Below are 24,480 nucleotides of genomic sequence, written 5' to 3' on the forward strand. Positions count from 1 at the left end.
TTTCAGAAAAACTATTGTCGGTCCCTGGCGGTTCATGATCAGTGCTGCCATTTAAAGTTTAATTATACTTAGGTTAATTTGTTGAACAGTACTGTCTATGAACCACAACTGAATCGGGTGTTTTTGACCGTGTGCTTGCCGAACCTTGTAGGTGTCGAGTGGGTTAACTTTTGATACAGTGAAAATGCATGTTTCCGTGGTTAACCTACGTAATGGGTAAAATTTTGGGGTCTGGTGGTGACCTAAGTTACAGGTACTTCCCAGTAAACACAGTTGTGATGTTGACGTGACAGGTACGTACTCACAAAAGAACAATAAGTACATCGCATGATTATGTCTTAACGATACACCTGGAACGTAAGCTATATAACATCACAATGGAGTACTCCGGTTATGTAACCAATAAGTAATGTTAACTGTAGTTGCTAGATATCTGATTAATATATATATACATGCTTCGGAATGTTTTATTTTTATTAGTTAATTATGTAAAGTGTTTTTCAGTTCATTTTACAAAATGGCATGTTAAATCGAAAATTAACGTTTCTGACAGGGCAACAGCAAAAAACATTTAAAAACATACATATCAAGTATTATATAGCTCTAATTTATATTTATTATTTATGTTTGTGTTGCAAGTAAATAGTATATTCATAAACAAAAGCAGCTGAGTCTTAAAAAAAGAAACTTCTTCCCTGTCTTAAATCTTGTATAAGCAGATGACGCCAATAGTGAGTTGCTCTTATTTTTTTTTTCATATTATATTTCCTGTAATTATATTTATTTATAATTTTATTTTTATACGTCCATAACGACCTGCGCTTTATAAAACAGAACAAGAGACTTAATGCACATAGTTTATGATCAGAATTAAAAAATGTCCCATCTAACAGGTAATACGAATTAAGACTAGTAATGAGACATTATTTTTTAACCTCTGCCTATGCGTCACTGCCAAAAAGGAACAATTATACATATACAGAATTTTGAAATGACCTCGAAAAATAAAATGATATATTTCATTATTTTATTAATTCTAATGCAAAATATGTTGATCGGCAACAAAAGCAAGACAAAGAAAAAAATCGAAATTGAAAAACTAATCTATTTCAAGGTCAGCGATATCGTTCTTAAATAAAAATGAATTAAATAATTTCTTCACTTTGATCGTAAGGAAAATAAATAATAATTTGAATACGAAACAATAATTGATCATCGAGTTTTGTGTATTGACTTTCGCACTCAGTTATAGGTATATCTGTTTAACATAAAATTTTCAAAAGTTTAGATTTTTCCAATGTAATCTTGGGCTCTAAAATAAACTGGTAATGTATAATGTATAATTATAATTGAGTATGTTCGTGGTTGATCTTTAAATTATTATTTATTCAAAAAATTCACTTAATTTCATATCCAATATGTAGCTAACTGAAAACTGATAATAAAGCAGCAGATATGACGAAATAGTGTAGACTTTTTTTAATGTCGGTAATAGAGTGTATGTATAATGATTAGAGAGCGGAAAATATGCAGCAAAATTTTGGGAAATATGATCATATGACATGCATCAAATTTATGCAAATATGCAATAGCTTTCTTAATATATGCAGAGATATGCAGTTACATATGCTCCAAAAATAAAAAAAAGCGAACTAAATCTATTTACAAATTGCAAAAACACCTTACCTTTTATTACAAAAAATACATAAATCACATTGCAAAGTGTTTAATTAGATCTCACTGACAAATAAATGACATTTTTTAAGATAATTTTCTTATACTAAAAAATAAATATAGGTAAACAGAACGAATTAAAAAATAGTAGTAATCGACTATTTAATTACTATGTTGGTAACAATTTATTTTTAAATATTTTTCGAAATATTCTAACAAAAATTTTTCCGGTGATTCTAAAGTATGTATTTGTAAATAGAAAAACTGCGTACTGCGTCCACAGATGTAAAAATACTTATCGGATTAGAGCAGGCACAACAAAACACAGTTCCTTCTTGAAGAATAAGTTCAGGAAAAGGTTTAATTCATAAATTAATTTGAGTTATCTACATATTGACACACATCTCTATCGCTTTAAATACTTAAATGCAAACTCACGATGAAAAATAATAGGATAACGTCCCTTCGACCACCATAAAACATACCAGTAATACACTTAAGTAACGAACAAAAATATTGAAATGAACGGTATTTCCAAAAGTAATTAGGACACGAATTTACCTGGAAGGATGGCTTAACATCCAGTGGTGTCTCCAAACTACCATAAAACCCAAACCTTTCCCAGTTATTTGAAGCTCAGGACAATAGTTGCAATATGATTCATGAAATTTCGTTTTTATAGAAAAATGCCGATGCATTTTTTTTTCAAAGTAGCACAAAAATTGACAAAAATGCAAAATATGCACCCGTTACGTGAAATATGCAGCAGAAGGCAAATATATGCAAATATGCAATTTTTTTATAGCTGTATTCATTTTTAATTAGCATGATTCGTTCACATATTAAATATCAAGACTTATATGCAAAAAATAACGGATATGCAAATTTCATAAAATCCGCTCTCTAAAAATAACCAATATATCGGGTATGTTTCTGTTGTTGTCTTCGTTCGAGACCACTGTATTTACAGTATTTAAGCAGGTATACGTTTCCGCCCCTAAAATCCCACGTACGGCATCCTTTGCCCACGTAAATACAGTATCTGGAATGAAGACAGAAACAGAAATAGTTTTACAACACCTTATCAGAATTTAAAAAAAACCACTATGGTATTATTTGAAATTTATTGTTAAAGATTATATGGTCAATTCGATGTGGGTCGTCGTATTCTTTAAAAAGTGACCTTCGTCAGTGAGTTCGTAATGCTTAATTAATAATTATATTCAGAGGGAAAAATACAACGGCTTTATTAGAAATACACCAAAGACAAGTTTTTTTCATTGTAATAATTTCTAAGAATTATTTCTGTAAACTTGTTCACTTACAAATTTTATTTTGTAAGTACCTGCTTGGCAAAATTATAAATAGAACATCTGTAAGGTGACCAGATTTCAAAAGTCCGAAATCGGAACATTAGTTTCCATTTCCATCGTAATCTGATATATAACTGCTTTGAAAATTTTTAGTTGTAATATACTAACAGTACTGACATCTGCTGACATTTAAAACAGTGCTGACAACCGTATCGATACAAGTTTTGTTCCCAATTTTTGACAAAATAAAATTACTATTCATGAAAATTAGTGATTTATCCGACTATTTATCTTTATTCTTATCAGATTTATAGAAATCGGAACATTCACGGAACGAATGTTTTAATCGGAACCTTTATTGGACGAAATTTGAAATCGGAATTAGAGTATTGAATTCGGTACAGTTCCGATCAAATCGGAACGTCTGGTCACCTTAAAGATCTGGGGTAATATAGGGAAGACCCAACGACACAAACAAAGCCATAAAAATTCTTTGCCCATTGTCCCTGTAACGGGACAAGGTTTTGAAGAGTTCATTCGTCGAATTTTGATTTTATAAAGACGTTTATAAAGCGATGATGGGTAGCAAAAAAATTAGAGAGTGGTTAATTTTGATTTTATTAAATTTATTTCATCTAATGAAAAAATAACGCTCAACTTCTGCATTTACTATCCACCAGATGTTTGGGGGGTGCAGTCGGACTTTTGTTGGTTTGGTTTGTATATGAGTCGGACGATCCCTTTTTTCCGTATTTATGGTTATTGCACTTCACACTCACAGTGAAGCTGTCGAATTCCATTTGGCCATTTGGTTCACAACCACCGAACCTTTCTCGTGAATCCGTAACACACTTCACTTTTAACGCAGTTTTGTGAAAATTGTGCCATTCAGTGTGGGTTGTATTTACACTAGGTAAGTTAATATAATTCTAATGAAGTAATCATTTTAATTTTTACATGCTTCTGTTGTTTTTGATAACTGTACGTAAATAACAACAACAGTTTTTTCAGATAAGCTGGAAATACCGCCATTAATTACTGAAGATACTCCCACTGATTTTGAAGAACTTACGGTGATTGTTTTTGAAAGTGAGGCGCTTTGCCATGACATGTTGCAAAGATATGTTACTGCATTTTTTTATGAACTAGGTGTTAATGAACATAATTTTACTCTTGACTTGAAACAAATACAAAAAATATGTGCGAAACAAAAGACATTCTAAAGGAAACGAGTGAACAAATCTCCAATATGAAAACGTCATCAAATGTGACAAATCAAAAAGAAAACAGTAATAGAAGATATGCCGCCAAGACCACAGGTAAACAAATTTTGAGGGATTAGAAGATTATCGCTGCCTACTACAACAAGCAGGTTTTTTTGTAAGTTAAAAAAATACAATAAATTTATATGTACTTACATATAACATAATTTTGGATATTATATACAGGTAGATGCCTGTAATACTATAACACTTTTTAGGAACCTACTAAACATGGCACATTTCGCTTAACACGTTACATACATAGTGGGTTGCAGAAAAGTCTGAAGTGAAGCACCCTGTATGTTATACATACGCGGTGACTTCCAAATAGATTCGGAAAAAAAATCCTTTAATTGTCACACGGATTCAAAGTAATTAAATTGCTGCTCCAGTTTCAAGAAACAAATACGGAACATCTTGTTAAATGTAAATGATGCGGCAATGATTTATTCAGTTTCCATTGTGACTAAATTTTTTCTTTGTTTTTGCCGTGTGTTGCTTAGATGAAAACAAATGGCACTGAACGAGGTGTAGATCTTAATATTTTTTGCCCTGAATTAGGACTAGATAAAAGAAATTACTTAAAATTTTCTCTACTTCGTTGTGGTTTTATTTTCCGAACTTATTTCAGAGTCACTCGATATATACACATACAAATATTTTGTTCTTTTGTTATTTCAGGAACTGCTATTGTCCCAGTAGGTGGTAATGGGAAAAAGAACAATGTGGGGCGTGTATTAAAAAAAAAAATCAGCGAATTTGCTGTAGCTTGTTTGTTATAATTATTACAATTTTTATTTTTGAAGAAATTACAATGAAGACCCATTCCGCAATAGAAAAAGAAGTAGAACAACGTTGCTCAGAGTGGCTACGGCATTCTAGTCAACGCCTGAAGAAAGAAAAAACAACGACAGTTTATAGTTTCTGTGTCTTTTTTTAAGTGTAAATTATATTGTATTATTTTCGAATTAGGAAATCATATATATATTTATTTATTTATATTATGAATTTATATTAATTTTTGTATTTTATTACTTATTACATATTATATTTTTTCAAACATTGAATAAAATAATAATTTACTGTAAGCTCTAAATTTTACTCTCCATATCCATTTCCCTAAATGGTAACTAGACTTTTTGAAATGCCTATTCATATCGCATAGATCATGTTAATAAAATATACTGAGAGTCATATGTTTACGATGTTGCGATATATACGTAACGTCTATGTCCATTTAATACGTTATATTGGCGTTTAAAATAAAACGTAACAGATACATCAAAATATAGAGAATCTAGCGACATACTAACACAACGTTATGATGATGTACCAGCGAGCACGTCTCTAGTCTGAAACAATGTGGATGTCACCAGTATGTTACAAGCATGGGTCACTGTTGATTACATTACATAGCACAGTGAAAGCAAATGTACGCAGTTTGAGTTGTAACAGCTAACAAGATCGTAGACAGAGTTAAGTGGCATTAACATCGCTACGACGTAACTGTGTTTACTGGGTTGTACATCGTCGAAGACACAGAGTACTTGGCAGTACCCTGTGTCCTTGCGGTTTGTACTAAGCGCTTGTGTGCTCGGCACTGTGGTGGTAGGTGACTTTTAATGAAGCGAAGCACGTGTAAGAAGTAAATCCAAGTTACTTACCTAATACATTAACACATATATTTACATTTCGCTTGCAAACGACAATATTACAAGGGTTTAGAAATATGTGCGACATTATCCATGTTAGAGAGTGCATGCACACAATATTGAAAAACAAAAGTAGGATTGTTAAGACAACAAAAACCGTCCACACACGAACCCGTTCCGGTTCCTCAAGTGGGTAACATAAACTCGGTTCTGGTCTACATAAACTGTGTGTCGAGAAAAAATAATAATCCTGTGAAGAAGAAAGAAACATAAAATAACATAAATGGCATGCAGGCGAGCGCTGTGCATGAGTTCGGTACCTCTTTTCTCGTCTTGAGCTCTTCGGAATTGAAGCTGTTGAGTAACAACGCCAAGAACAAGTTGAGGACCATAAAGTTGCCCATTACGAGGGTCGGAAGGAAGATGGCTAGACACGTCCCGGGACCCTACGAACGGGATAATTAGACCGAGACGGGCGCGAAGGCGATTTTCACCTCAGTACTCTCGGCTCGCATGCAGTCCCACAAAGGCTCGATCCATTCACCGCACAGAATGCGAAAGATCATCATAAACGAGTGAAAAAAGTCGGTGAAATTCCATCTGAAACACCGTAAGATAATACTGGAATTACATGATCCGGCGACGACAAATTGACGAAGCCCTAAGATATTCAGGAACATCCGTCTCTCCCTGTACGTTCGACCGTTCCGTTTTTAATTATCCCGACTGAACAATTTCATCACTCGTAAAAACCATCACCCTCGTAAAACCCTTGTCCCTGTCATTTTGTCGTCGGATTAAATATGAAACAGCCCGAATTACCTAGGAACGGGATCGGGGTAGAACTTATCCTGGGTGTAGTCTTTCGAGAACAGTTGCATCCCTATCACGGCGAAAATATAAATGACGATAACGAGAACGAAAGTAAGATTCCCCAAAGCCCCTATCGTGCTAATTATAATGCTGAGCAAAACTTTCATCGTGATCCATGACTGCGCCAGTTTCAGGACCCTCAACTGCAAAAACAACGTCACGCGATTATTCCCCTCGCTCGGTTCGCTCACCAGGCGCAGCCCCCGCAGCACCGACAGCCCGTCCACCAGCTCGAAAATGAGGTCCAGCACGCTGGCCGAGACGATGATCAAGTCGAAGATGTTCCAGCCGCAGTAAAAAAACTCCTTGCTGAGCGCCATCAGCTTCAGGCAACACTCGAACGTAAAAATGGAAGTAAAAACCTGCGGGGATGGGTGTTAAAAAGGGTGGCTGGGAACACCAAACTTTGGCACAAAATTGTTCTTTGTGTCAAGGTTTGGTGTTCCTGTTGTTTCGTACGCACTTTATTGCCTATATCTAGGGCCTTGAGCATTTCCTCGCTCATGCCGTGGTGCTCCATGGCTAGGAACATGGTGTTGAGCACGATGCACACCGTTATAGCGAGCTCGAAGAGGGGATCGCGGACTATCCGGTACAAGGCCTGCTGGAACTGCAGCCATCCATCGTAGTCCACACAGCACTGCTCGCAGCCGTTACAATTCCGGTCCGGAATCTGGTCGTCTGAAACGAGTTTTTCAATTAAGGGGCGAATTTGGGCGCTTAATGGCCGTCGAATGTCGTAAATTTGTAATTAAGTTCGGTCAATAAGCAAATGTCGCAAGCAGAGAAACTTAGTGATGTGGTAAGAATTCCGGGTGTTCTTCGAAGCAAAAATGCCGTTTTTACATCACTAAATTAATTTACTTGTTTAGGTCTCTGGGAGCATAATGAAACTGGAACGAATAAATCGTGCAGCGAGTAATTGCGTGTATAACTCAAAGGGACGTCCAATTACCGATGACCACGATGTGTGATAGGTAGTCCGGCGGCAGCGTGTACATGTGCTTCTTCTTCTTACAGCTACCGACGCCATTGCACTTGATTACTTTGATCTCCTTCGGGCTCAGCGCTACCGTAACAGGTGTCACCTCTATCCTTTGCTGCAACAGATTATCTAATCGATAACGCGCAGCTCTGTTATTATCTACTCCGGGACATGAGCCTCGAATTCTGTGCATTTGAGGCGGCGACGAGGACCCTCATTAATTCGCTAAAGTTCGACCTGCACTAACCAGGGGCGGGGTGTCCTATCCTATTTCTATCCAGTACATTTCTGGCTAATAAATTTTTTTTGTAATATTTTAAAAATAAATGTGACAAATTATTGTTATTCTTATTTTGGTACGTGCGTATTTGTTGTTCCCACAATTAAACAGTACGATTCAGAGACAGATTCGAATCTTGTTTCTGTGGTGTACGCAAAACTGATTCTCTTTAATATGGAGGCAGTCTTCGGACTATTCCACTAGTAATAAAAGGCCGAATATTCAAAATTAGACCGTCGATCATTTATTCAAATATCACTAAAACAATTTTGTACCAAACGTTTCTACATTTGCGTGTGCAAAGGTAGTGCAGTCTGAAGGAATCTCAGAGAATCAGAAAGAATCTGAAGTAATCTGAGAACATGTAAGAGATTTGGAGAGAATCTGAGGGAATCTGAAGGAATCTGAGAGAATCTGAGGGAATCTGTGAAAATCTTTAAGAATCTGGGAGAATCTGTGAAAATCTGTGAGAATCTATGATAGAATTCAAGTGAATCTAAGAGAATCTAGGAGAATCTGGGAGAAATTGGGCGATTCGTAAAAAATCTAAGAGATTCGGAAAGAGTTTGAGGGAACTGAAAGAATTTAGGAGAATCTGACGGAACCTGTGCGCATCTGAGAGTATCCAAGCGAATCTGAGTGAATCTGATGGAATTTGAAGGAATCTGAGAGATTCGGAAAGAATCTGAGGGAATATGAAGTAATCTGAGAGCATGTAAGAGATTCGGAAAGAATCTGAGCGAATATGAAGGAATCTGAGAGAATCTGAGAGAAGTTGAGAGAATCTATAATAGAATTCAAGTGAATCTAAGAGAATCCGAGATAATCTATGACAAGCTGAGAGATTCGAAGAGAATTTGAGGGAATCTGAAGGATTGTGCAAGAATCTGAGGGAGTCTGAGAAAATCTAGGAGAGTCTGACATAATTTAAGAAAATCATAGAGAATCTAATGGAAATCAGCGAGAATCTGAGAGATTCGGAAAGAAAATTTAAGAAAATCAGAGAGAATCTAAGGGAAATCAGCGAGAGTCTGAGAGAATTTGATAGAATCTGGGAAATTCTGATAAAATCTGATACCTTTGGAAAGAATCTGACAGATTCGGAAAGAATCTGAAGTAATCTGAGAGCATGTAAAAGATTCGGAAACAATCTGAAGGAATCTGAAGGAATCCGTGAAAATATTGGAGAATTTAGGAGAATCTGAGAGAATCTATGATAGAATTCAAGTGCATCTAATAGAATCCAAGAGAATCTGGGAGAAGCTGGGAGATTCGTGAAAAATCTAAGAGATTCGGGAAGAATCTCAAGTAATATGAAAGAATGTGCGAGATTCAAATTATCTGAGGGAATCTGAAAGAATGTGCAAGAATCTGAGGGAGTCTGAGAATTTGGGTGAATCTGTGAGAATCTGGGCGAATCTTAGAGAAACTAAGGGAACCTGATGCAATCCGAGAAAATCTAAGAGAATTTGGGAGAAACTGGTAGATTCGGAAAAAATCTGGGAGATTCGTGAAGAATCTGATGGAATCTGCGGGAATTTGAGAGGATTTGAGAGAAACTGAGAGATTTCAAAAGTATTTGGAGGAATTTGGGAGATTCTGGGAATCTTTCAGAATCTGAGAAAATCTGGGAGAATCTGACAAAATTTAAGAAAATCATAGAGAATCTAATGGAAATCAGCGAGAATCTGAGAGATTCGGAAAGAAAATTTAAGAAAATCAGAGAGAATCTAAGGGAAATCAGCGAGAGTCTGAGAGAATCTATGATAGAATTCAAGTGCATCTAATAGAATCCAAGAGAATCTGGGAGAATCTGAGAGAATCTGAGCGAATCTTAGAGAAACTAAGGAAACCTGACACAATCCGAGAAAATCTAAGAAAATTTGGGAGAAACTGGTAGATTCGGAAAAAATCTGGGAGATTCGTGAAGAATCTGATGGAATCTGCGGGAATTTGAGAGGATTTGAGAGAAACTGAGAGATTTCAAAAGTATTTGGAGGAATTTGGGAGAATCTGGGAATCTTTCAGAATCTGAGAAAATCTAGGAGAATCTGACAAAATTTAAGAAAATCATAGAGAATCTAATGGAAATCAGCGAGAATCTGAGAGATTCGGAAAGAAAATTTAAGAAAATCAAAGAGAATCTAAGGGAAATCAGCGAGAGTCTGAGAGAATCTGAGCGAATCTGGGAGATTCTGAAAAAATCTGATACATTTGGAAAAAATCTGACAGATTCGCAAAGAATATGACAAATTCGGAAAGAATCTGAAGTAATCTGAGAGAATGTGAGAGATTTGGAAAGAATCTGAGGGAATTTGAGAATATCTGAGGGAATCCGTGACGAATATGGGAGAACCAGAGGGAATCTACGAGAATATGGGAAAATATGATAGAATCTGAGAAAAACTGCGAGAATCTAAAAGAATCTGCGAGGATCTGAGAAAATTTAACATAATCTAAGTGAATATGAGAGAATCTGGGGGAAACTGGGAGATTCGGAAATAATTTGAAGGAATTTAAGAGAAGCTGAAAGAACCTGTGAAAATCTGAGGGGATCTGAGAGATTCGAAAAGAGTCTGAGGGAATCTGAAGGAATCTGGGAAAATCTGAAAGAATCTGGGAGTTTCAGAAATAATTTGAGGTAATCTAAAGTAATCTGAGAAACTGTGAGGGAACCTGCGGGAATCTGAGTGAATTTAAGATAATCTAAAAGAATATGAGAGAATTTAAGAAAATCTGAGATAATCTTAGAGAATTTAAGGGAGTCTGACAAAATCCTAGAGAATCTGAGCGAACTGAAGGAATCTGAGAGAATATGAGATATTTGGAAAGAATCTGAGGGAGTCTAAGAGATTCTGAGGTAATCTGTGGAAAGGGCATCTGAGAGAATCCAAGAGAATCTGAGAAAAACTGGGAGATTCGGAAAAAATCTTAGGGAATCTGAAAGATTTGGAAAGAATCTGAAAAAATTTGAGAGAATCTGAAAGGGTCTGAAAAAAATCTGAGGAAACCTGCTAGAATTTGAGAGAATTTAAGGTAATCTAAGGGAATATGAGAAAACCCAAGAGAATCTGAGAGAATTTTAGAGAATTTAAGGGAATCTGATAAAATCCAAGAGAATCTGAATGAAACTGGGAGAATCTGTTAGATTGGAAAAAAAAATTGAGAAATTTGGAAAGAATCTGAGGGAATCTGCGTGAATCTAAGAGAATCTAAGAGATTTGGAAAGAATCTGAGGGAATTTGAAGGAATCTGCGAAAATCTGGAAGAATTTGTAAGAAGCTTCGAAAATCTGAGAGAATTTAAGGGAATATGAAACAATCCAAGAGAATCTGAGAAAATGTGAGATCAACTGGGAGATTCGGAAAAAATCTGAAGGGATCTGTAGAAATCTGAGAGGATCGGAAAGAATGTAAAAGAATGTGAAGGGATTTTAGAGAATCTGAGGAAACCTCTGAAAAACTGGGAGAATCTTGGAGAATCTGAGAGAATCTGAAGGAATCTGGAAGAATCCGAAAGAATCTGAGGAGATTTGAGAGAATCTGAGAGACACTGGGAGATTCGGAGAAAAATCTAAGAGATTCGGAAAGAATCTGAAGGAATCTGAGAGAAACTGGAAGGATCTGAAAGAATCTGAGAAAATCTGAGAGAACAATTAAATATCAAATATCAAATAACTTGTGACAATCTGAAAGAATTTGAGAGAATCTGGAAGAAGCTGGGAGATTCTGAAAAAATCTGGGATATTTGGAAAGAATCTGCAGGAATCTAAACCATAATATGAGAGAATGAGATAGATTCGGAAAGAATCTGAGGGAATCTGAAGAAATCTGAGAGAAACGGAGGAAATCTAAGAATCTGGGAGAGTCTGAGGGAAAATGTGAGAATCTGGGAGAATATGGGAGAATCTAAGAGATTCGGAGAAAATGTGCGAGATTCGGAGAAGATGTGACAGATTCGGAAAGAATCTGAGAAAATCTGAAGGACTTTGGAAGAATCCGAAAGAATCTGAGGGAATTTGGGAGAATCTGAGAGAAACTGGGAGATTCGGAGAAAAATCTTAAGAGATTGGGAAAAAATTTAAAGGAATGTGAAGAAATTTGAGGTAATCTGGAACGATCTGAAAGAATCTGAGAAAATCTGAGGGAGCCTGTGAGAATCTGTAAGAATTTGAGAGAATCTGGAAGAAGTTGGGAGATTCTGAAAAATCTGAGAGATTTGGAAAGAATCTGAGAGAATCTGAAGAAATTTGGGAGAATTCGAAAGAGTCTGAGGGGACTTGAGAGAATTTGAGAAAAAAAATTTGACAAAATCCAAGAGAATCTGAAAAATTCGGAAAGAATCTGGGGAAACTGAAGGAATCTGAGAGAAACTGCAAGATACGGAGAAAAATCTTAGAGATTCGGAAAGAATCTGAAGGAATGTGAAGGAATCTGGGAGAATCTGGGAAACTTAGAGAGGATCTGAGAGAATCTGACGTAATTTTAAGGAATCTGAGAGAATCTGAAATGATCTGAAAGAATCTGTCGGAATCTGAGGGAATTTGAGAAATTCTGAGAATATAAGGGAATCTGAAAGAATCTAAACCATAATATGAGAGAATGAGAGAGATTCGGAAAGAATCTGAGGGAATGTGAAGGAATTTGAGGAAATCTGTGAGAATCTGGGAGAATATGAGAGAAACTGTTAGACTCTGGGAGAAATTGAGATAACCCAACAGAATCTAAGGGAACATGAGATAGATTCGGAAAGAATCTGAAGGAATCTGAGAGAAACTGAGGAAATCTAAGAATCTGAGAGAAACTGGGAGATTCGGAGAAAAATCTTAGAGATTCGGAAAAAAATTAAAGGAATGTGAAGGAATTTGAGATAATCTGGAAGGATCTGAAATAATATGAGAAAATTCGAGGGAACCTGTGAGAATCTGAAAAAATTTGAGAGAATCTGGGAGAAGTTGGGAGATTCTGAAAAATCTGAGAGATTTGGAAAGAATTTGAAAGAATCTGAAAGAATCTGAAGGAATTTGGGAGAATTCGAAAGAGTCTGAGGGGATTTGGGAGAATCTGAGAAAAAAAATCTGACAAAATCCAAGAGAATCTGAGAAATTCGGAAAGAATCTGGGGAAACTGAAGGAATCTGAGAGAAACTGCAAGATTCGGAGAAAAATCTGAGAGATTCGGAAAGAATCTGAAGGAATGTGAAGGAATCTGGGAGAATCTGGGAAAATTAGAGAGGATCTGAGAGAATCTAACGTAATCTTAAGGAATCTGAGAGAATCTGAAATGATCTGAAAGAATATAAGGGAATCTGAAGGAATCTAAACCATAATATGAGAGAATGAGATAGATTTGGAAAGAATCTGAGGGAATTTGTGCGAATCTGGAAGAATATGAGAGAAACTGTTAGACTTTGATAGTATCTGCGAGAATTTGAGATAACCTAACAGAATCTAAGGGAACATGAGAGAATCTGAGAGATTCGGAGAAAATCTGAGAGATTCGGAAAGAATCTGAGAGATTCGGAAAGAATCTGAGAGAATCTGAAGGAACTTGGAAGAATCCGAAAGAATCTAAGGGAATTTGAGAGAATCTGAGAGAAACTGCCAGATTCAGAGAAAAATCTGAGAGATTCGGAAAGAATCTGAAGGAATGTGAAGGAATCTGAGAGAATCTGAAATGATCTGAAAGAATCTGTCGGAATCTGAGAGAATTTGAGAAATTCTGAGAGAATATAAGGGAATCTGATAGAATTAAAGAGAATTTGAGAGATTCGGAGAAAAATCTTAGAAATCCGGACAGAATATGAAGGAATGTGAAGGAATCTGAGAGAAGTTGGAAGAATCTGAAAGAACCTGAGAGAATTTAACATAATAATCTTAAGAGAATATGGGAGAATCTAAGAATATCTGGGAGAGCCTGCGAGAATCTGTTAGAATCTGTGATAATCTTAGAGAATTGAAGGGAATCTGACAAAATCCAAGAGAATCTGAGAAATTTAGGAAGAATCTGGGGAAACTGAAGGAAACTGAGAGAACCTAGAAGAATTTGAGAAAATCTGAAGGAACCTTCAAGAATCTTAGAGAATCTGAGAAAGTCTGAGAGAAACTGAGAGATTCGGAAAGAATGTGAAGGACTCTGGAGGAATCTGTGAGGTTCAGAAAGAGTCTGAAGGAATGTGATGGAATCTGAGCGAATCTGAGGGAATTTCTGAGAAACTGGGAGAATCCGAGAGGATCTGAGAAAATCTGAAAGAATCTGAACAAATCTGAAAGAATCTGAAGAAATCTGAAGCAATCTCAGAGAATCTGAGATAAAGTAGAAAACTCGGAAAGAATCTGATATTTGGAAAGAATCTGAGAGAATTTGAAGGAATGTGAGAGAATCTGGAAGATTCTGTTGGGATTTGCGGAAATTTGAGAAAATCTGAGAGAAACTGTGAGATCCACAGAAAAACCTGAGAGATTCGGAAAGAATCTGATGGAATGTGCACGAATTTGGGAGGATCTGAAGGAATCTCTGAGAAATTGGGAGAATCTGGGAAAATCAGAGAGCATCTGAGATAATCTGTCGGAATCTGAAGGAGAAAATCTGAGAGAATGTAAGGGCATATGATAGAATCCAAGAGAATGTGAGAGATTCTGAGAGAATTTGAAGGAATCTAAAATAATGTGAAGGAATCTGAGAGAATCTGAGGAACTTGTGAGAAACTGAGAGAATCTGGGAGAATCTTAGAGGATCTGAGAGAATCTGAGAAAATCAAAGGGAGAGAATGTGAGAGAATCTGAGAGAGCTTTAGAAATTCGGAAAAAATCTGATGGAATTTGGGAGAATCTGAGAGAAACTGCAGGATTCGGGAAAAATCTTAAAAAAATGAAAAATTTGAAAGCATCTTAAAGAATTTGGACGCATCTGAGAGAATGTAGGAGAATCTAGAAAAATTTAGAAAAAACAGGACGAATCTGGAACAGTTTGCAGAGACCTCAAAAGATCTACTTTATTATTTATGGAAATCTTGAAACTGATATTTTATCGTCGGAGCGTTGTAAAGGAAGTGAAATGAATAATAAACAACAAAATTAAGGACAATCTTTTCCGATAATCTTGATATTAAATTAATCAAGAACAAATTAGAATTTCTGGCATAGAAAAATTACACATTATTGACTTAACGTTTCTAAAATTTAATTTTTTCCTGGAACTAACCCAGTCCAGAATTAGTGAAAACCCACAGCGAGGATTTCCAAAATATAAGAAAAACGCCACTAAGACATCGCTAACAAAATTCTTGCCAAAAGACAGACTGGCCAGAAACCACACGGGCCACTAAGAATTTTCAAGGGCAACCTTTCCGTCCCACACACTTTAATCTCATTTCCAGCCCTCATTTCACCACGGATTGTTAAGAGGTTTCGAAGGTTTGGCATAAACTTCGCCCCGCAGACATAACCGCCCCAAACGCACAGCCCTCACATCCCGAATTCCTGTCCCTGAGCATACCCGAGGCGGCGGCTGCGGTACGTGCGACGCCACGTCCTCCGACGTCGCGTCCCCCTCCGTCTCGTGGTCGTCCACCACCCCCGAGTCGTCCAGGGACGACTCCCGGTTGTTGCCTTCCCCGCTGTTGCTGCTGGCCTGCCGGCTGCTCAGCCCCGGCCTCGCGGGAGCTGCGAACTTCGCGTCACAAGTGCCGCCTGAGCGAACCCGCCACTCACCTAGCATGTTGGAGGGGTGCAGCGTGGCGCCCGCCAGCTGCACGTGCTTCGGCGGCGGCAGCGGCAGCGGCAGCATCTGCGGCCGCGGCGAACTCCGGCTGTGCCGCGGACTGGGGCTGGGGCTCGGCGTCACCGACCGGCTGCCCGTCTTCGGCGACGTCTTCGCCGAGTCCTTGGCCTCCTCCTTGGCGTTGGCGGCGTCCACGGCGGCCGAGCTGGGTGACTTGTTCGGGTTGTTGGTGCTCCGGTTCCGCTTTCTCCGGCGCGTTTTCTTGCGGGTGTACGACGACAGGAGGACGCCCTTGCGGGCGTCGATTTTTTTGATTTTGTGCTTCGACAGTTTCTTCACGTTTAAGACTGAGGGGTCGAAGCTGAACGTGGAGTCTTCGCGGTGATCCACGAGCTCTTTTTTGCGTTCCTGGAAGAGGGGGGTTAGTGGGAGGGTGGGTGGGGGCGGCACGGATGCGGGTGATAACGAACTGGGGTTGTGTGCTTGACCGAGCGTAAGGGGATATCAGTTATTGTGACGGTAGTAGGGGTTTTTGTCTTAGTATGTTTGTCGAGGGGTTAACCACCAAGGAAATTTTCGTACACCGCATTTACATTGCTGTAACAACCATTCGCAGTAAATTACACTTTTTGAAGGTGGTATGGATATGTAGGTAAGCGAAGAAAAATGTTGCTGCCTCGGTGGGAATCGAACCACACGTTTGCCGCTTGCCGGGCGGGTGACCTGACCACTAGACTACAGAGCGGCTTATCTTTCTTCGCTTACCAACCTATTATTGTGCCGCCACAGATATAAGCCTTGTTCTTTTAATGTACGATGCACTACAAACGCAGCCAAAATCATTCACAAACACTTAGCAACAAATCTAATATACTAGGTAGGTGGTCAACCCCTCGGTGTATATCCCAGTAAACACAGTTGTGATGTTGACGTGACAGGTACGTACTCACAAAAGAACAATAAGTACATCGCATGATTATGTCTTAACGATACACCTGGAACGTAAGCTATATAACATCACAATGGAGTACTCATGCTAGGTAACCAACACGTAATTTTGACTACATTTACTAGATATCTCATTATTGTGTCGCAGCGATATAGTTGGCAGGTAAGCCTTGTAACATCACAATGGAGTACTACGGTTATGTAACCAATAAGTAATGTTAACTGTAGTTGCTAGATATCTGATTAATATATATATACATCCTTCGGAATGTTTTATTTTTATTAGTTAATTATGTAAAGTGTTTTTCAGTTCATTTTACAAAATGGCATGTTAAATCGAAAATTAACGTTTCTGACAGGGCAACAGCAAAAAACATTTAAAAACATATATATCAAGTTTTATATAGCTCTATTTTATATTTATTATTTATGTTTGTGTTGCAAGTAAATAGTATAGTCATAAACAAAAGCAGCTGAGTCTTAAAAAAAGAAACTTCTTCCCTGTCTTAAATCTTGCACAAGCGAGATGACGCCAATAGTGAGTTGCTCTTAATTTTTTTTTTCGTATTATATTTCCTGTAATTATATTTATTTATAATTTTATTTTTATACGTCCATAACGACCTGCGCTTTATAAAACAGAACAAGAGACTTAATGCACATAGTTTATGATCAGAATTAAAAAATGTCCCATCTTACAGGTAATACGAATTAAGACTAGTAATGAGACATTATTTTTTAACCTCTGCCTATGCGTGACTGCCAAAAAGGAACAATTATACATATACAGAATTTTGAAATGAGCTCGAAAAATAAAATGATAATTTCATCATGTTATTAATTCTAATGCAAAATATGTTGATCGGCAACAAAAGCAAGACAAAGAAAAAAATCGAAATTAAAAAACTAATCTATTTCAAGGTCAGCGATATCGTTCTTAAATAAAAATGAATTAAATAATTTCTTCACTTTGATCGTAAGGAAAATAAATAATAATTTGAATACGAAACAATAATTGATCATCGAGTTTTGTGTATTGACTTTCGCACTCAGTTATAGGTATATCTGTTTAACATTAAATTTTCAAAAGTTTAGATTTTTCCAATGTAATCTTGGGCTCTAAAATAAACTGGTAATGTATAATGTATAATTATAATTGAGTATTTTCGTGGTTGATCTTTAAATTATTATTTATTCAAAAAATTCACTTAATTTCATATCCAATATGTAGCTAACTGAAAACTAATAATAAAGCAGCAGATATGACGAAATAGTGTAGACTTTTTTAATGTCGGTAATAGAGTGTATGTATAATAACTAGAGAGCGGAAAATATGCAGCAAAATTTTGGGAAATATGATCATATGACATGCATCAGATTTATGCAAATATGCAATAACTTTCTTAATATATGCAGCGAACTAAATTTATTTACAAATTGCAAAAACACCTTACCTTTTATTACAAAAAATACATAAATCACATTGCAAAGTGTTTAATTAGATCTCACTGACAAATAAATGACATATTTTAAGATAATTTTCTTATACTAAAAAATAAATATAGGTAAACAGAATTAAAAAATAGTAGTAATCGACTATTTAATTACTATTTTGGTAACAATTTATTTTTAAATATTTTTCGAAATATGCTAACAAAAATTTTCCGGTGATTCTAAAGTATGTATTTGTAAATAGAAAAACTGCGTACTGCGTCCACAGATGTAAAAATACTTATCGGATTAGAGCAGGCACAACAAAACACAGTTCCTTCTTGAAGAATAACGTCAGGAAAAGGTTTAATTCATAAATTAATTTGAGTTATCTACATAGTGACACACATCTCTATCGCTTTAAATAATCCCTTCGACCACTATAAAACATACCATTAATACACTTAAGTATCGAACAAAAATATTGAAATGAACGGTATTTCCAAAAGTAATTAGGACCCGAATTTACCTGGAAGGATGGCTTAACATCCAGTGGTGTCTCCAAACTACCATAAAACCCAAACCTTTCCCAGTTATTTGAAGCTCAGGACAATAGTTGCAATATGATTGATGAAATTTCATCTTTCTAGAAAAATGCCGATCGAATGGCATTTTTTTTTTTCAAAGTAGCACAAAAATTGACAAAATGCAAAATATGCACCCGTTACGTGAAATATGCAGCAGAAGGCAAATATATGCAAATATGCAATTTTTTTATAGCTGTATTCATTTTTAATTAGCATGATTCGTTCACATATTAAATATCAAGACTTATATGCAAAAAATAACGGATATGCAAATTTCATAAAATCCGCTCTTTTAATAACCAATACATCGGGTACGTTTCTGTTTTTGTCTTCGTTCGACACCACTGTATTTACAGTATTTAAGCAGGTATACGTTTCCGCCCCTAAAATCCCACGTACGGCATCTTTTGCCTACGTAAATACAGTATCTGGAATAAAGACAGAAACAGAAATAGTTTTACAACACCTTATCAAAATTTAAAAAAACCACTATGGTATTATTTGAAATTTATTGTTAAAGATTATATGGTCAATTCGATGTGGGTCGTCGTATTCTTTAAAAAGTGACCTTCGTCAGTGAGTTCGTAATGCTTAATTAATAATTATATTCAGAGCGAAAAATACAACGGCTTTATTAGAAATACACTAAAGACAAGTTTTTTTCATTGTAATAATTTTTAAGAATTATTTCTGTAAACTTGTTCACTTGAAATGTTATTTTGTAAGTACCTGCTTGGCAAATTATAAATAGGACATCTGTAAGGTGACCAGATTTCAAAAGTCCGAAATCGGAACATTAGTTTCCATTTCCATCGTAATCTGATATATAACTGCTTTGAAAATTTTTAGTTGTAATATACTAACAGTTCTGACACCTGCTGACATTTAAAACAGTGCTGACAACCGTATCGATACAAGGTTTGTTCCCAATTTTTGACAAAATAAAATTACTATTCATGAAAATTAGTGATTTATCCCACTATTTATCTTTATTCTTATCAGATTTATAGAAATCGGAACATTCACGGAACGAATGTTTTAATCGGAACATTTATTGGACGAAATTTGAAATCGGAATTAGAGTATTGAAATCGGTACAGTTCCGATCAAATCGGAACGTCTGGTCACCTTAAAGATCTGGGGTAATATAGGGAAGACCCAACGACACAAACAAAGCCATAAAAATTCTTGGCCCATTGTCCCTGAAACGGGACAAGGTTTTGAAGAGTTCATTCGTCGAATTTTGATTTTATAAAGACGTTTATAAAGCGATGATGGGTAGCAAAAAAATTAGAGAGTGGTTAATTTTGATTTTATTAAATTTATTTCATCTAATGAAAAAATAACGCTCAACTTCTGTATTTACTATCCACCAGATGTTTGGGGGGTGCAGTCGGACCTTTGTTGGTTTGGTTTGTCTATGAGTCGGACGATCCCTTTTTTCCGTATTTATGGTTATTGCACTTCACACTCACAGTGAAGCTGTCGAATTCCATTTGGCCATTTGGTTCACAACCACCGAACCTTTCTCGTGAATCCGTAACACCCTTCACTTTTAATGCAGTTTTGTGAAAATTGTGCCATTCAGTGTGGGTTGTATTTACACTAGGTAAGTTAATATAATTCTAATGAAGTAATCATTTTAATTTTTAAATGCTTCTGTTGTTTTTGATTACTGTACGTAAATAATAACAACAGTTTTTTCAGATAAGCTGGAAATACCGCGATTAATTACTGAATATACTCTCGCTGATTTTGAAGAACTTACGGTGATTGTTTTTAAAAGTGAGGCGCTTTGCCATAACATGTTACAAAGGTATGTTACTGCAATTTTTTTATGAACTAGGTGCTAATGAACATAATTATACTCTAGACTTGAAACAAATACAAAAAATATGTGCGAAACAAAAGCCATTCTAGAGGAAACGAGTGAACAAATCTCCAATATGAAAACGTCATCAAATGTGACAAATCAAAAAGAAAACAGTAATAGAAGATATACCGCCAAGACCACAGGTAAACAAATTTTGAGGAATTAGAAGATTATCGCTGCCTACCACAACAAGCAGGTTTTTTTGTAAGTTAAAAAAATACAATAAATTTATATGTACTTACATATAACATAATTTTGGATATTATATACAGGTAGATGCCTGTAATACTATAACACTTTTTAGGAACCTACTAAACATGACACATTTCGCTTAACACGTTACATACATAGTGGGTTGCAGAAAAGTCTTAAGTGAAGCACCCTGTATGTTATACATACGCGGTGACTTCCAAATAGATTCGGAAAAAAAATCCTTTAATTGTCACACGGATTCAAAGTAATTAAATTGGTGCTCCAGTTTCAAGAAACAAATACGGAACATCTTGTTAAATGTAAATGATGCGGCAATGATTTATTCAGTTTCCATTGTGACTAAATTTTTTCTTTGTTTTTGCCGTGTGTTGCTTAGATGAAAACAAATGGCACTGAACGAGGTGTAGATCTTAATATTTTTTTCCCTGAATTAGGACTAGATAAAAGAAATTACCTACTTAAAATTTTCTCTACTTCGTGATGTTGTGGTTTTATTTTCCGAACTTATTTCAGAGTCACTCGATATATACACATAAAAATATTTTGTTCTTTTGTTATTTCAGGAACTGCTATTGTCCCAGATAGGTGGTAATAGGAAAAAGAACAATGTGGGGCGTGTATTAAAAAAAAAAATTCAGCAAATTTGCTGTAGCTTGTTTGTTCGGTAGGAAAATTCCAAAATGGCTGGGACAAATATAATAATATAATTATTACAATTTTTATTTTTGAAGAAATTACAATGAAGACCCATTCCGCAATAGAAAAAGAAGTAGAACAACGCTGCTCAGAGTGGATACGGCATTCTAGTCAACGCCTGAACAAAGAAAAAACAACGACAGTTTATAGTTTTTGTGTCTTTTTTTAAGTGTAAATTATATTGTATTATTTTCGAATTAGGAAATCATATATATATTTATTTATTTATATTATGAATTTATATTAATTTTTGTATTTTATTACTTATTACATATTATATTTTTTCAAACATTGAATAAAATAATAATTTACTGTAAGCTCTAAATTTTACTCTCCATATCCATATCCCTAAATGGTAACTAGACTTTTTGAAATGCCTATTCATATCGCATAGATCATGTTAATAAAATATACTGAGAGTTATATGTTTACGATGTTGCGATATATACGTAACGTCTATGTCCATTTAATACGTTATATTGGCGTTTAAAATAAAACGTAACAGATACATCAAAATATAGAGAATCTAGCGACATACTAACACAACGTTATGATGATGTACCAGCGAGCACGTCTCTAGTCTGAAACAATGTGGATGTCACCAGTATGTTACAAGCATGGATCACTGTTGATTACATTACATAGCACAGGGAAAGCAAATGTACGCAGTTTGGGATGTAACAGCTAACAAGATCGTAGACAGAGTTAAGTGGCATTAACATCGCTACGACGTAACTGTGTTTACTGGGAACTCTCTAACTTGGAGATGATGTAGTGACTGCTAGTACATAGAACGATGTTCCGGCGCGGTTGTTCCCTATTGTTGACCTCCCCCTCGGATTAAGATGATACAAGCCCAGCGGCGTCTTCTGCTCGGCTAAGCACAACACGAGCCCCTCATACGTTTCGCCACTTCCCGCCTACGCCGCCAGTTTTGATATTAACGACCGCAGCACTCACCTCTTGCGTAATTTCCGCTTCCTCTTCGTAACTTAGCGCTACCACAGCCAACATTAGGTTAATAAGGTAAAACGAACCGAAAAAAACTACCACTGTAAAAAACGATACACTTATTGGACCACACGATGACAGCACCATATTGTAAACGTTCTCCCAATAGTCGAGCGTGATGAGCTGAAAGGTGGTGAGCATCGACCATAGGAAGTTATCGAAGCTCGTGTATCCGTGGTTGGGGTTCTCGCCAACGCAGATGCACGTGTGCGTCGAGGGGCAGTGTCTCGAGCCCGTCACGTTGCCGCAGAGCAGCGGCTCGCCGGTTTCGTTGCGGACGATCCAGTTGTTGGGGTCGCTTGTCCAGCTAAAAAAGCGGGGGCGGCATTAGCGGAGGAATAAGTGAAACCGCGCGGGGCGGCCTAATTGAAGTTTAAAGAGGGTGAGCGGGAATTGATCGGCGAGAAGTGATACAGATTGGAGGCGATAAAGGGCCGCTGACGACGCCGGAGCGAGGTAGAGGGTCTTGACGTATTGTATACAGAAATCTTGAGAACCAGTAGTACGAGTTTTGCTATTTCAGTCAGAAAGAAAGTATGATTGTATCAACGAATTAAGGAAAAACCTCGTCTCAAAAATGCATTAATTATATGCTAGTGCCATTTAAAAAAATTGCATCTCGAAAACAAATGAAAAAAAAAAAATTTTTTTGACGAATAATAATTAGAGTTCAATTTCTTGTAGCCCCCTACCTATTTTCAGTTGATTTGTACAATTGGTTCTCAAGATTTTTAACCGTTTCCATACATTCTAGCGACCCTGTATATGGTAGTCCTTTGCTACCCTTGAGAATAGTATAGCTATAGATTTTAGTTCTCTTCGTCACTAAAATAGCTTGCAGCTACGAATGAATGGTAAAAGATGTACCCCAGTTCTGCTTTAAGCCCAGAACCAGTAGGTATTATTGAAAAACAAAATTATCCATTAACTTCCAGGTTTCAGTTAAACATTTAGTGGTAAATCGCTACAAAAATCATGTTATACATTCATGAGAAAGTCTCTAGAAAGTTAGAAATACTATATGGTATTTGTATTATAACTTGCCTTCACTCACAAAGGGAAATTTTGAGCTATCGAAAAAATCAGTGTACAAAATGATATAACCACTCATTAAACATTAAATTAATAAAACATATGTTGATTAAAAATAAAAGTATATTTGAACACATATAAAACTGATTTAATTATATTTATAATGGTGATCAACAAATAAAGCATCCTAAACTCCAACTTTCTCTACATTCACCCCGTTTTTTTAAAATTTTTCTTTTTATTTTATTTGAGAGATTCGGAAAGAATCTGAACGAATCTGAGAGAATCTGAAAGAATCTGAAGGAATCTGAAAGAATCTGAAGGAATCTGAAGGAATCTAAGAGAATTTGAGAGAAAATTTAGAAGTCGGGCGATTCGGAAAGAATTTGATGAAATCTGACGTTATCTGAGAGAATCTGAAAGAATTTGAAGAAATCTGAGCTAATCTGAGGTAACCTGTGCAAATCTGAGAGAATCAAAGAGAATTTGAGAAAATCTGCAAGGATTTGAAAGAATCTGAGAAAGTCTGAGAGAACCTACGGGAATCTGAGGGAATTTACGATAATTTCAATGAATATGAGATAATCCAACAGAATCTCAGGGAACTGAAGGAATCTGAGAGAATCTGAGAAATTTGGAAAGAATCTGAGGGAATCTGAGAGAATCTGAGCTAACCTGTGCGAAATTGAGAGAATTTGAGAGAATCTGGCAGAAACTGGGATAAACTGGGAGTTTAAAAAATAATTTGAGGGAATCTAAAGGAATCTGAGATAATCTGGAAGAATGTGAAAGAATCTGAGAAAATGTGAGGGAACCTGAGAGAACTGAAGACAATCTAAAAGAATATGAGAGCATCCAAAAGAATCTGAGATAATCTCAGAGAATTTAAGAGAATCTGACAAAATCCTAGAGAATCTGAGAGCGAACTG

At 36.2% G+C, this 24,480-nt stretch overlaps 1 protein-coding gene across 4 annotated transcripts in view; it reads right to left on the bottom strand.

The window, feature by feature from the left end:
• The window catches only part of Nacp60e (Na channel protein 60E), a 398,987-nt gene that overhangs the window by 8,319 nt on the left and 366,188 nt on the right, over nt 1-24,480 (bottom strand). For 3 of the 4 annotated variants that reach the window (XM_064049041.1, XM_064049040.1, XM_064049044.1), the window contains exons 5-12: nt 22,469-22,826; nt 15,536-16,168; nt 7,730-7,874; nt 7,238-7,455; nt 6,966-7,136; nt 6,724-6,917; nt 6,396-6,501; nt 6,222-6,347 (exon numbers count right to left, since the gene is read on the bottom strand). In XM_064049041.1, the coding sequence (XP_063905111.1) occupies nt 6,222-6,347; nt 6,396-6,501; nt 6,724-6,917; nt 6,966-7,136; nt 7,238-7,455; nt 7,730-7,874; nt 15,536-16,168; nt 22,469-22,826 (1,951 nt within the window). The remainder of the gene's footprint in view (nt 1-6,221; nt 6,348-6,395; nt 6,502-6,723; nt 6,918-6,965; nt 7,137-7,237; nt 7,456-7,729; nt 7,875-15,535; nt 16,169-22,468; nt 22,827-24,480) is intronic. The other variant, XM_064049043.1, reaches the window with a different exon arrangement.

Source organism: Zophobas morio, unplaced genomic scaffold (genome assembly GCF_036711695.1).
Source record: "Zophobas morio isolate AGI-343-1 ecotype UQ-CSIRO unplaced genomic scaffold, CSIRO_AGI_Zmor_V1 ptg000007l, whole genome shotgun sequence".
Taxonomy (NCBI): Eukaryota; Metazoa; Arthropoda; class Insecta; order Coleoptera; family Tenebrionidae; genus Zophobas; species Zophobas morio.